At 43.6% G+C, this 12,171-nt stretch overlaps 2 protein-coding genes across 3 annotated transcripts in view; both read right to left on the reverse strand.

The window, feature by feature from the left end:
• Positions 1–6,733, reverse strand: part of LOC129832066 (Golgi SNAP receptor complex member 1-like) — a 49,158-nt gene extending 42,425 nt beyond the window's left edge. The window contains exons 1-6 of one of the 2 annotated variants that reach the window (XM_055895810.1): positions 6,310–6,733; positions 6,037–6,105; positions 5,203–5,314; positions 4,777–4,867; positions 4,567–4,674; positions 4,299–4,390 (exon numbers count right to left, since the gene is read on the reverse strand). In XM_055895810.1, coding sequence (XP_055751785.1) covers positions 4,299–4,390; positions 4,567–4,674; positions 4,777–4,867; positions 5,203–5,314; positions 6,037–6,067 — 434 coding nt within the window. In that variant the 5' untranslated portion in view covers positions 6,068–6,105; positions 6,310–6,733. Of the gene's footprint in view, positions 1–4,298; positions 4,391–4,566; positions 4,675–4,776; positions 4,868–5,202; positions 5,315–5,967; positions 6,106–6,309 lie in introns of those variants that run through there. The other variant, XM_055895811.1, reaches the window with a different exon arrangement.
• A 94-nt stretch (positions 6,734–6,827) lies between these two features.
• The window catches only part of LOC129832065 (carboxypeptidase D-like), a 35,597-nt gene continuing 30,253 nt past the window's right edge, over positions 6,828–12,171 (reverse strand). The window contains exons 14-21 of the mRNA XM_055895809.1: positions 11,955–12,150; positions 11,548–11,683; positions 11,290–11,436; positions 11,112–11,210; positions 10,915–10,979; positions 10,519–10,650; positions 9,818–10,106; positions 6,828–9,276 (exon numbers count right to left, since the gene is read on the reverse strand). Coding sequence (XP_055751784.1) covers positions 9,044–9,276; positions 9,818–10,106; positions 10,519–10,650; positions 10,915–10,979; positions 11,112–11,210; positions 11,290–11,436; positions 11,548–11,683; positions 11,955–12,150 — 1,297 coding nt within the window. The 3' untranslated portion in view covers positions 6,828–9,043. The remainder of the gene's footprint in view (positions 9,277–9,817; positions 10,107–10,518; positions 10,651–10,914; positions 10,980–11,111; positions 11,211–11,289; positions 11,437–11,547; positions 11,684–11,954; positions 12,151–12,171) is intronic.

Genomic DNA, 12,171 nt, shown 5'->3' on the forward strand with positions numbered 1-12,171 from the left:
GAGGAACAGCATGTATGTAGTTTGTCATTTCCCAACGTGTAGATTAATGCTTACAGTACATCATAGGCTACATGGATCAGAATGCACACACACACAAAAAAAAAAATGGTCATTTGGGGACTTTAGTGCTTTTGAAAACCGTGATGACTCAGACAGGACTACCACTAAAATAAAGCTCACATTTCCCATCACATTGTGTGGGTGGGCAGTAATGTCATCTTCCCAAGCAGAACAATTATAAATTCAGTCCACAGCCAACAGAACAGTGAAAGGTTCATTCCCAGGCACTATGATATATGGTTAATGTGGAGCACATGGAGAACAGACATGAGTGCATGGAACAGTGAGCACTGATGAATAAGGCTGTTTGCCGTGTGTGTTTTCTCAATAGGAATCATACAGTGGTCTCGAGGTGCGCCCTGCTGCATCTTAGATAGATCAATAAGCCATTAAAACACAGACAAGAGTCATAGTCTGGTTGCCCAGCCCTCATTTACTACCAAGCCAATCAGTGGAGCACTGAGCACCTTCTCTCTCATTACAGAGGCCCATGGAGGTAGGGCTGGGCAGTAAACCATAAAAACCATATCGGTATCAGTGGCGGTGAGTGCCACTTATGATGACAGAGGACCATTTTTTTTATCATGAGCATGGCCTTATTACTATTACAGCTTGTTGGATGACTGTCATTCATATTCCATTCACCCAGTTCAATGTAACATAACTAATTTGCCCTATACCCATCATGAGGTTGCTACAATCTAGCCTACAAATTAAAGTGTACAAAGGTCGATAGAAAAATTTGAGATGATAGACAATGACACATTCAATACAGTGTGGCACTCATGCCTGCATCTAGCATAGAATCATTAGTCCAACAGTTGCAAACGAGAGTTTCGTGTCACCATTTTTGAAAAATATGTGTTGAAAACTGTTCCAACTATTGTATTTCTCTTTGAGTCCATTACTCACCACATTGTTGGCACTGCAGTGCTAGCTAACTGTAGCTTATGCTTTCAGTACTAGATTCATTATCTGATCCTTTGATTGGGTGGACGATGCTCGTCGGATGTGGCAGGGCTTGCAAACTATTACAGACTACAAAAGGGAAGCACAGCCGCGAGCTGCTCAGTGACACGAGCCTACCAGACGAGCTAAATTACCTCTATGCTCGCTTCGGGGCAAGCAACACTGAAGCATGCATTAGAGCATCGGCTGTTCCGGACAACTGTGTGATCACACTCTCCGCAGCCGATGTGAGTAAGATCTTTAAACAGGTCAACATACACAAGGCCAGACGGATTACCAGGACGTGGACACTGAGCATGTGCTGGCCAACTGGCAAGTGTCTTCAATTACATTTTCAACCTGTTCCTGGCTGAGTCTGTAATACCAACATGTTTCAAGCAGACCACCATAGTCCCTACGCCCAAGAACACTAAGGTAACCTGCCTAAATGACTATCGATCCATAGCACTCACATCTGTAGCCATGAAGTGCTTTGAAAGGCTGGTCATGGCTCACATCAACAACATTATCCCAGAAACCCCTGACCCACTCATATTTGCACACCTCCCCAACATATCCACAGATGATGCCATCTCTACTGCACTCCACACTGGCCTTTCCCACCTGGACAAAAGGAACACCTACGTGAGAATGCTATTCATTGACTACAGCTCAGCATTCAACACCATTGTGCCCTCGAAGCTGATCACTAAGCTGAGGACCCTGTGACTAAACACCTCCCTCTGCAACTGGATCCTGGACTTCCTGACTGGCCCCCCTCAGGTGGTAAGGGTAGGTAACAACACATCTGCCATGCTGATCCTTAACACGTGGGCCCCTTAGGGGTGCGTGCTCAGTCCCCTCCTGTACTACCTGTTCACCCATGAATGCAAGGCCAGACAAGACTCCAAATCCACAATTTTCAGTCTCCTGAGAAAGATTTGGCATGGCTCCTCAAAAGGTTCTACAGCTGCACCAGACAGCATCCTAATTGGTTGTATCCCTGCCTGGTATAGCAACTGCTCGGCCTCCGACCGCAAGGCACTACTGAGGGTAGTGCATATGCCCCAGCACAACACGTGGCCCCAAGCTTCCTGCCATCCAGGACCTCTATACCAGGCAGTGTCAGAGGAAGGCCCTAAAAATTGTCAAAGACTCCAGCCACCCTAGGTATAGACTGTTCTCTCTGCTACCGCATGGTATGCTGTACCGGAACGCCAAGTCTAGGTCCAAAAGGCTTCTTAACAGCTTCTACCCCCAAGCCATAAGACTCCTGAACAGCTAATCAAATGGCTACCCAGACTATTTGCATTGTACCCCCCCCCCCTCTTTTACACTGCTGCTACTCTATTATCTATGCATAGTCACTTTAACTCTACCTACATATTACCTAAATTACCTCAACTAACCTGTGCCCCCGCACATTGACTCTATACCGGTACCCCATGTACAGTTGGAAGAACAAGTATTTGATAACCTGCAAAATAGGCAGTGTTTCCTACTTACAAAGCATGTAGAGGTCTGTAATTTTTATCATAGGTACACTTCAACTGAGAGAGACGCAATAAAATGCAAATTGATTAAATGACATAAGTATTTAATCACCTACCAACCAGTAAGAATTCCGGCTCTCACAGAACTGTCTTTAAGAAGCCCTCCTGTTCTCCACTCATTACCTGTATTAACTGCACCTGTTTGAACTCGTTACCTGTATAAAAGACACCTGTCCACACACTCAATCAAACAGACTCCAACCTCTCGACAATGGCCAAGACCAGAGAGCTGTGTAAAGACATCAGGAATAAAATTGTAGACCTGCACAAGGCTGGGATGGGCTACAGGACAATAGGCAAGCAGCTTGGTGAGAAGGCAACAACTGTTGGCACAATTATTAGAAAATGGAAGAAGTTGAAGATGACGGTCAATCACCCTCGGTCTGGGGCTCCATGCAAGATCTCACCTCGTGGGGCATCAATGATCATGAGGAAGGTGAGGGATCAGCCCAGAACTACACGGCAGGACCTGGTCAATGACCTGAAGAGAGCTGGGACCACAGTCTCAAAGAAAACCATTAGTAACACACTACGCCGTCATGGATTAAAATCCTGCAGCGCACGCAAGGTCCCCCTGCTCAAGCCAGCGCATGTCCAGGCCCGTCTGAAGTTTGCCAATGACCATCTGGATGATTCAGAGGAGGAATGGGAGAAGGTTATGTGGTCTGATGAGACAAAAATAGAGCTTTTTGGTCTAAACTCCACTCGCCGTGTTTGGAGGAAGAATAAGGATGAGTACAACCCCAAGAAGACCATCCCAACCGTGAAGCATTGAGGTGGAAACATCATTCTTTGGGGATGCTTTTCTGAAAAGGGGACAGGACGACTGCACCGTATTGAGGGGAGGATGGCCAACAACCTCCTTCCCTCAGTAAGAGCATTGAAGATGGGTCGTGGCTGGGTCTTCCAGCATGACAACGACCCGAAACACACAGCCAGGGCAACTAACGAGTGTCTCCGTAAGAAGCATCTCAAGGTCCTGGAGTGGCCTAGCCAGTCTCCAGACCTGAACCCAATAGAAAATCTTTGGAGGGAGCTGAAATTCCGTATTGCCCAGCGACAGCCCCGAAACCTGAAGGATCTGGAGAAGGTCTGTATGGAGGAGTGGGCCAAAATCCCTGCTGCAGTGTGTGCAAACCTGGTCAAGAACTACAGGAAACGTATGATCTCTGTAATTGCAAACAAAGGTTTCTGTACCAAATATTAAGTTCTGCTTTTCTGATGTATCAAATACTTATGTCATGCAATAAAATGCAAATTAATTACTTAAAAATCATACAATGTGATTTTCTGGATTTTTGTTTTAGATTCCGTCTCTCACAGTTGAAGTGTACCTATGATAATTACAGACCTCTACATGCTTTGTAAGTAGGAAAACCTGCAAAATCGGCAGTGTATCAAATACTTGTTCTCCCCACTGTATGCTTGTGTCACCCCACCTAAAGTGGGTGAAATGTCACTAAAACTTTTTTATTTTTTTCATAATAAACTTCAGCATCTAAATAGCATACAGGACTGGTATTCTATTCTTTTGTTTTCAATGACATCGATTTGGAATTTGAGACAAATGAGGGAGTGTTCTTACATACAGAAACATAATAAATCAATATAATCGTATGCTTTATCAATCACCCTTTTCAGTTGAAATAAAAACCACAACCTGTTGTTTCAAGTCAGTAGAACGTTTTATGGTAAGAAAGGATCTATGGAGGGATGGCTGGAGGGAGAGATACTCACTCAATGTCTTTGCGGACAGACCCCAGCAAATCTTCTCTCTCCCTGATGGCAAGGAAGTTGGCTTTGGTTTTGTGGAATTCATGAGTGTAGTCCTTGGGTACAACAACAAAAAACAGGAGTTAAGGGGATGCAAAACTATTAACCCCATGGGAGTCAAGAGAAAATGTAAATGATGCATGCAGATCTCAAGTTAAGACTAAGAGATGAGACAAGTGGAGAGAAACAAAGAAAGAGAGAAAGGTAGAAATAGTAAGAGACAGGCACAGACTTGCAAGATGTCTCTGTGTCTCTGGAGCGTGTGCATCAGGGCTGCGTTAAGGCACGTCACCCCCGGGGTGCTGGTGTACTCAGCCATCTTGTCATTCACACCTGTGAGCTGAGAGACACAGCACCATCAGTATACACAATGCAAGATTCAACAATGTTGACATGCCTATGATAGTGAAGCTGAATACAATTATTTGCTGTTTAGTCTTACTTTGGCCAGCAGCTGTTCAATCTCCACAGACATGGTCTCAAACATTCTGTCCTGCGTCGAGTTGTTGAGGAGGGGAGCAGTATCTGAGTTGCTATAGCACGGATAGGAAGACAAGGAGGCCATTAGGACTCTCAACATGTGGGCTTGGTGGAGGTACTGTATCACCATATTTGTAACACCTATCAGTCCAATCAGATCCATGAACACCAAGAAAAAGCACATTTAAAAGAGAATCTCCATTGAAAGTGCTTTATAGTACAGAAGAAGGCTTAATCTCTGTTTGGGAAACTGGCCACGAAGGTGTAGAAGGCTAGGAGCTAGAGGAAGGGACTAGAAACCTGAATGGGACTGGGCACTCGTCTGACCTGTAATTTAGGCCCTAGAGGAAGGGGTTAGTGACCTAAATGGAACTGGTTTTAGTCTTACCTGTCTCCTCGATGTCCATCTCTGGAGCTGCTGTAGCTTGTACACAGTTTACTTAAGGACACCAGCTTCAGGTCCAACTCATTCTCCAGCTGCCTGGCCTGCTTTCGCAAATCTGGAATGTGCAACACACATAGTACACACACCGTTTGGAATTGAGAAACAGGGTTGGCATCAACAGTAATCTAAGCCTACAGAAAGACTAATCCACATAGCTAATGAGTCATATTAATAATATGTTGTCTTGCTGTCTTTTTCATATAAACTTTAGTTAAATATCCAACTTTTTCTGAACATAAGTACCTCATTCAATTAGTCATCTATACAATAGTGGTAGGTAGTAGTGGAGACAAAAAAAACAATCAGGCAGCACTTCTCTAATCATCCTGGTGCTGTTGACAAAATAACTTGGCTGGCTAACCAACTAACGTTAGCACACAAACATAATTTGGCTAACGTTGGCTGCACATATTGATAACTAAATAACTAACAAGGTGAAATTGAAATCACAATTTAGCTAGCAACATTTTTATTTCGTTAGCTAGCTAACTATACAACGAATCTAAAATAGCTAGCTAAAAGATATTTGAAGGTAACTCGCTAGGCTAACCAACATTAGCTAGCTGACGTTACATCCGTAAACGCTTCACTTGCTAGCAAAGCTTGTTTTGCTAGCTGAACTCGTGGACAGCCCACCCAACCCAACGGCGTGTCGATTTGCTCCAAATGTGACAACACTTTTGGCATGTAAACCCCGTTCAAATTTACCAAACATCGTTGCAAATGTATCAAATAGTTGTCCGATCGCACCCTAGTTGTGCCAGTTTGCCACCTCACCTTCCCAGTAGTTGCTGCTTCCTCCTGCCATTTTTGTTGTCCAACGTCATCAGCTGACGCACAGCCCACCTACAAGACATGGAACAAGACATGGAACTTGAAAACTCCTACCACACTACAAATGCGCCTCCCGGTGCGGTTAACTAGTCATGTGCGGCATCCATTGACAAACTGGTCAGCATCTTGGGAACAGAAAAGCCGGTGTATATATTGCCTCGGAGACAGTAATTGATAGCGGAATGATTGTGTGAGAAAGACAGCTACAGACCACACCTGCCAGTAGAAGATAATGTTTCCTTTAATGCCTTCTTTTCAGATAAACTGTGTCCACAGAAGCAATGAGGAATGCTGTAAAACTGGTCCAATTCTCTCAACATTCCGCTTCCCCTCCCCATAAAAATAAAATGGCAAATGCTAGTAGTCTGCACACAAACTGCATTTTGACATCGCAAAATCCAGTCTATTAAATTTACTAAACTAAATCTGCAGTAACACATTTTTCACCTCACAGCAGCCACCATGCAAGTTGTCTTCATACAAAACATAAATTCATTGGTTGTCCCCTAGTGGCAATGGTGGGTCAATAGAAAATGCAGCAATTGCGATTCTGCTTTAACATTTTGCTGCTGATGAGAGCAGTGTCATAGCAACGAATTAGGACATAATTTATTTTCTTTCCATATTGTTAAATTCATCAATGTCTTGAAGAATGTTCATGTTAGCATGTCTGTCATATCACCACATACAACGTAACAGGTTGGTTTGTTATGAAATGTGTGTGTTATTCAGGGTTAACATGAATTGCATTTATTTTTCTCATTCAAATACACTTGGCAATAGTTCATCATCTACAATCAATTCAGTTTCATATAAAAAGAAACAAAAATAACCATTTACATCAAAACCCCAACATCCATTCAGAAAACACTCTCCATCCCTCTCACACACACAATGTAAACCAAATAGAAAAATAACTTACTTTCTCCCCCTAAGATTACATGGCTTTGCTACAATATTGATTATGTGCAACTGAGATGATAGTTAGGAGTCAGACACCCCTGTAGATTAGTGGTCCTTCACCCTGGTCCTGGAAAACTACATAGCGTACAGGGTTTTGTTCCAACCCAGCACTAACATACCCCATTCGACTAACCAGCTACTCAAAAAGACCTTGATGAGAGTAGAATTGGGAGGGTTAGTGTTGGGCTGGAACAAAAGTCTGCACACCTTATACTCCTCATGACCAGGGTTGGTGACCACTGTTGTAGAGGAAGATGCCCTCCTCTCTAAACACTCTCCCACAACTGCTGGATGGTTCTAGAGCAGACGTTCTGCATCTTTTCAGTAATGTAGGGTTGACATCTAGCACAAGGACTTGATAGAATTATAATTTATCAGATGTACAAATAAATCATGAATGCATGAAAAAAAATACAAGTAAATTACAACAAAATATACATCTATATGTTGCGGCTGATTATTAAAGCATGGGTAAGTAATTTGCCATCTTAAGGGTCATTTTGAGATATGAAACGTGTGTAGAAAGAAAAAGCATAGATTCTCTTTCAAATGGAAAAACATTAAGAAAACCATCCATTTGTGATTTACAGTATTTGCATCTATTTCAAAGTGCATTCCCTGAACAATTAAATGGGGAATCTTGTATTTGTATTTAACATACAGTGCTTGTAGTAAAATGCAGAGGGCCTTGTGCTGTATGTTCAAGAGGACACACATGAATAATCACATGTGAACCCGGTCCATTGTAAGTCTTCTGCTCTGAAAGAGTGCATCTCTTAAAATACTCCAGACCCCTGGATGAATCCTGGATGACTAATGTCTTCCATATCACCTGAGTATATGATGGATCACAGATAATAATCTGTACTAGACCATAATCTGGACAAGATTCTAGTATATCTAATACCCACACCACCACGCTTCTGTACTGTAGCCCTAAAAGAGAGTGGCGTGTCTAACTCTACGTCAGCCAAGGCACTGTGTTTGATGCTCCCTCTGAAAGACTGGCTAACTGGACTGTGACAACACTGACAAAAACCTTGAGAAACAGACATTTCTTTAATCATTTCAAATGACTGCAATTGGTATATTCATTGGTACTAGTTAAGCAAGTATCAAATAAATAAATGGACAGGTTGATTAGTGGCTAACAGCAAAAGTGTGCATGAAGAAAAAAAAGGTTGCCCAGCTCCACTAGGCCTTTAGTGTGCATCTGTAAACAGAGCAAAGCAGGTGTTAATTTGGACAATTCAGCTTGGACACCAGCCATAGAGGATCATTGTGGTCTCTGAAACAGCTCTCTCTGGTGGGCGGGAGGAGGACAGGCAAATGGGACCCGGAGAATCTTATAGGGATGGACAAGAACAAGCCCTCCCTGCTCCACCTCGTCCTCTCCAGTAGAGCAGAGCCACAGAGCACAACAACTGCCAACTCAACAGTCACAGGGAGGGGCAGTAGTAGTAGAGCAATTCCACAGTAACAGGGTGAGATTCAGATTTTTCACTTGAAAATGTATTTCAAACAAAAACTATACAACTCTTTGCACTCTAACTCTACTACAATTTCCACAGAACATAATACATGTTATTTATTAAACAGAATAACGGCCCCAACAGCACAAACTGTCATTCTGTTACTAAACTTTGTATCTGCACTGTTCTTCAAGTAAATGTGTTACTGTAAAATGTTCTATGGAAATGGTTAAAAGTAGTCCCTGTGCATCGAGTTTTACGGTGTGTTCAACTCTGCAATCATTGGTTTTTGTTTTATCGGAGTCTCAGCATCACTCTGTTAATGTGGAATTGCCCAGCACTAACAACAGGGTCATATTCATTTGGGCACACTGTAGCAAAACGTTTTCGAACAACATAAAGCAAAAACGAGCGTTTCTTATTGTCCCTTCCCTGTTTCCATCCATTTGGTGCCTAATGAATATGACCCAGGTTGGCCATGTATGTATGTCTATAGTATATATGTATGTGGGATCTCAGAGTTTGTTGGCGTTCACGTAGAGCGTGTCCTCATCGCTTTCGCTCTCATCCTGGAACTCGTTTGATAGCAGGGACTTCTTGGAGCCCATGGAGGTAAGGCGAATCTCGTCCTCGTAATCGTCACGGTGCTGCCGCAGCCGGTGGAAACCATCCTTCTGCTGGTTGGATTTAGCAGAGCACACACACCAGATGATACAGGCTGTCACCACCAGGGCCGTCATGGAGGCCGCTGCAGGGAAAGAGAGAGGAGAGACAAGCATATATACACATGAGGCAAGCATATATACACATGAGGCAGAGGCACAAAACAAACGTATGTCCTAAAAACCTACAGAATTTAACTTATTCACATTGTTTTACTCCCTACAATAGTCCCCGGGCCGACTTCGTGAAAAATCTGTCGATGTGCCCTTGAGTAAGACACTTAACCCTAATTGCTCTGGATAAGAGCGCCTGCTAAATTATTATATATATATTTTCATTTTTATTTTATTTAACTAGGCAAGTCAGTTAAGAACAAATTCTTATTTACAATGACGGCCTAGGAACAGTGGGTTAACTGCCTTGTTCAGGGGCAGAACAGATTTGTACCTTGTCAGCTCGGGAATTCGATCTAGCAACCCTTCGATTACTGGCCCAACACTCTAACCACTAGGCTACCTGCCGCACCAATGACTAAAATGTTTAAAAAATAATAATTATCTGCAATCATCTGGCAACATTATACAACAGGTAACATCTCCACAAAAAACAGTTCTCCTCATGCTTACCTGCAGTAGCCACAACAAACTCCCGGGGAAGACCAAAAATGCGGTTGTCCATGTCAAACTCTATGATGATGGAGCTGGCGGCTTCATATGACGACACAACCACCTCCTGCCGTTGTTGCTGGTAGCCATCAGCCACAGCCTCTATGTTGTGGATTCCTGGTGCCAGAAGAGCATGGAAGTAGCCTCCCTCTGCAGTGAACACCCTCACACCCCCGTTCAACACTATCATGGCCCCCACGATGGGCTTCCCACTCTTATCCTTTACCATGCCACGCACACCTTTATGGACCTGAGGGAGAGACAGAAACACAGATTGAATGTAAAGTGCACAGAACAAAAATTAAGTAGCCTTGTCCAAGCCAGAACGGCCAATAGGGCAGGAGCCTATATCCTGTTACTGTAGCGTAAGGCAGCTTGATGTACAGAACAAGTATACCCCTAAGCAGGATGCTAGTCTATCGCAGGAAGATAATGTAATATTATCTTCATTTCATCTTCTGTGGCAATACTTGCACATGTATGCCATAAATGCATTCAATAATGTATCAAACAAATGCGTTTGATAAGTAACCAATCCAAGCCCTGAAATGCATTAATTAATTATTATCAAACACACTCAATAACTCATCAACGCATTTGTAAACTTATCGAATGAATTTGCATTACATGACCCCAGGTCAGAGGTCAAGGGTATTACTGACCTCCACCAGCATGCTGAGCAGTGCCTTCCTGTTCTCAGCCCACAGCGTGGCCAGCTGCTCGGCCGGGGGGAACAGACAGCAGCCTGTATACACTGTGATCTCTGGACAGTGGCCAAAGTCCACACTGAAGTCCTAGAAAGAAAGACAGACAGATCAGAATAGCCATATTGACGACCAGTAAAGCTTAGTCCAGAATGGCCACTGTACTTTAAAATCAAACACAATTGATCAGGCTCTTACACAGTTAGTTGAAGTTAAATACAGACTTAGCAGTGGAAGTCGTGTCATTCCAGGACTCAACAAGCAGATGCCTCTTTGGGCCGGGTGACAGAACAACCCTTCTCTTGTGAGAGATATAGCAGTAGATAGCATTAGGAAGTAGGGTATGAAACATACCTTCATACTGCCCATGTGACTTTGTCTCTCTGCTGCCCTGAGTACTCCATCTGGGATGTTACCCACTGGGGAGAGAGGAGAAGAGGAAGATGAAACATAGGAGTCAGTCGATGTATATAAGCCATCTTTTCCAATTCACCACTTGGAATTCAGTCTATAGGTCACAGTGGTCTATTTGTGGTGCTGTTGGTACATACTCTGGCCATTGCTTGGACATCCCGTATCCCCCAGGTGCATCTTGGGATGGTTGCTGGCGTACACATTGGCCAAGTACTTCAGAGTTTCCTCATTTTCAACTGAAAAAAAGTACACTATTAGTTAACTATTTATTTTATAGTTTTCTAGTATTCTAAATTTGGAGCCCCATGTTCCTACCTGTCTGTACAGGCTTGTCGTAGGGGTAAGTAGCCAACAGCGAGCCTCCATCCAGGGCTACAGAGAGTGTGAAGCCCCTCTCTAAGATCAGGTCCATCACTGCCCTGGTCTCTGGCTGAGCCTCCACCACCCGCTGGGAGGCATTACCTACAACAGCAGCACACACAGACAGGACACCATCAAACATGTAAGGGCATGCAAGTACACACACACAACACAAATATCTCTGTCTATACACCAACCACAGCAGGTACTGACCAAAGAAGTCAGTGTCCAGATCTTTCCCGTGTGTGTTGGTCATGCCCACAGTAGAGGTGCACTGTTTCTCTCTGGCCAGCTCTCGTCCATCTGGGTTGATGGAGGGAAGGATGACGATCCGCGTCTCGTTTATCAGCTGTGGAGAGGAGAAGAGGGAGAAGGATAAAGAGGAATGAGGGGTAGAACAACAGTACATCAGTTATATTTAAAGGGAGCTTTTTTATTTTAGAACATCTAAACTTTTTGGCATGTTCTTTCCTTTTTAAAGTGTGGTCGATAAAAATATCAAAATTGTATGAATATTTAGTCATTTTAAGGCAACACAACTGTGCAAGGGAGTGAATAATTTCACTAGGCACTGTAGTTATGATTGGTGTAGTAAAACCATCTCAGTTAAAACATCTCACCCTGGTGATGGTGGGGTTCTTGTCGTAGTTGATGCAGAGGAAGGCAGCGAACTCCAGCAGGAGCTCTGTGCCCACGGGGGCGTTGCCATGGATACCTCCCACCAAGCGGATCTTGGGCGTGGCCGTTTCACGCTCGTCTGGTTTGTTGGAAATCTCCAAGGCCCAGATGGTCCTGTACTCCACACTCTGGCCCAAACTAGACAGAAGAATGCATGTT

Source organism: Salvelinus fontinalis, chromosome 33, assembly GCF_029448725.1.
Source record: "Salvelinus fontinalis isolate EN_2023a chromosome 33, ASM2944872v1, whole genome shotgun sequence".
Taxonomy (NCBI): domain Eukaryota; kingdom Metazoa; phylum Chordata; class Actinopteri; order Salmoniformes; family Salmonidae; genus Salvelinus; species Salvelinus fontinalis.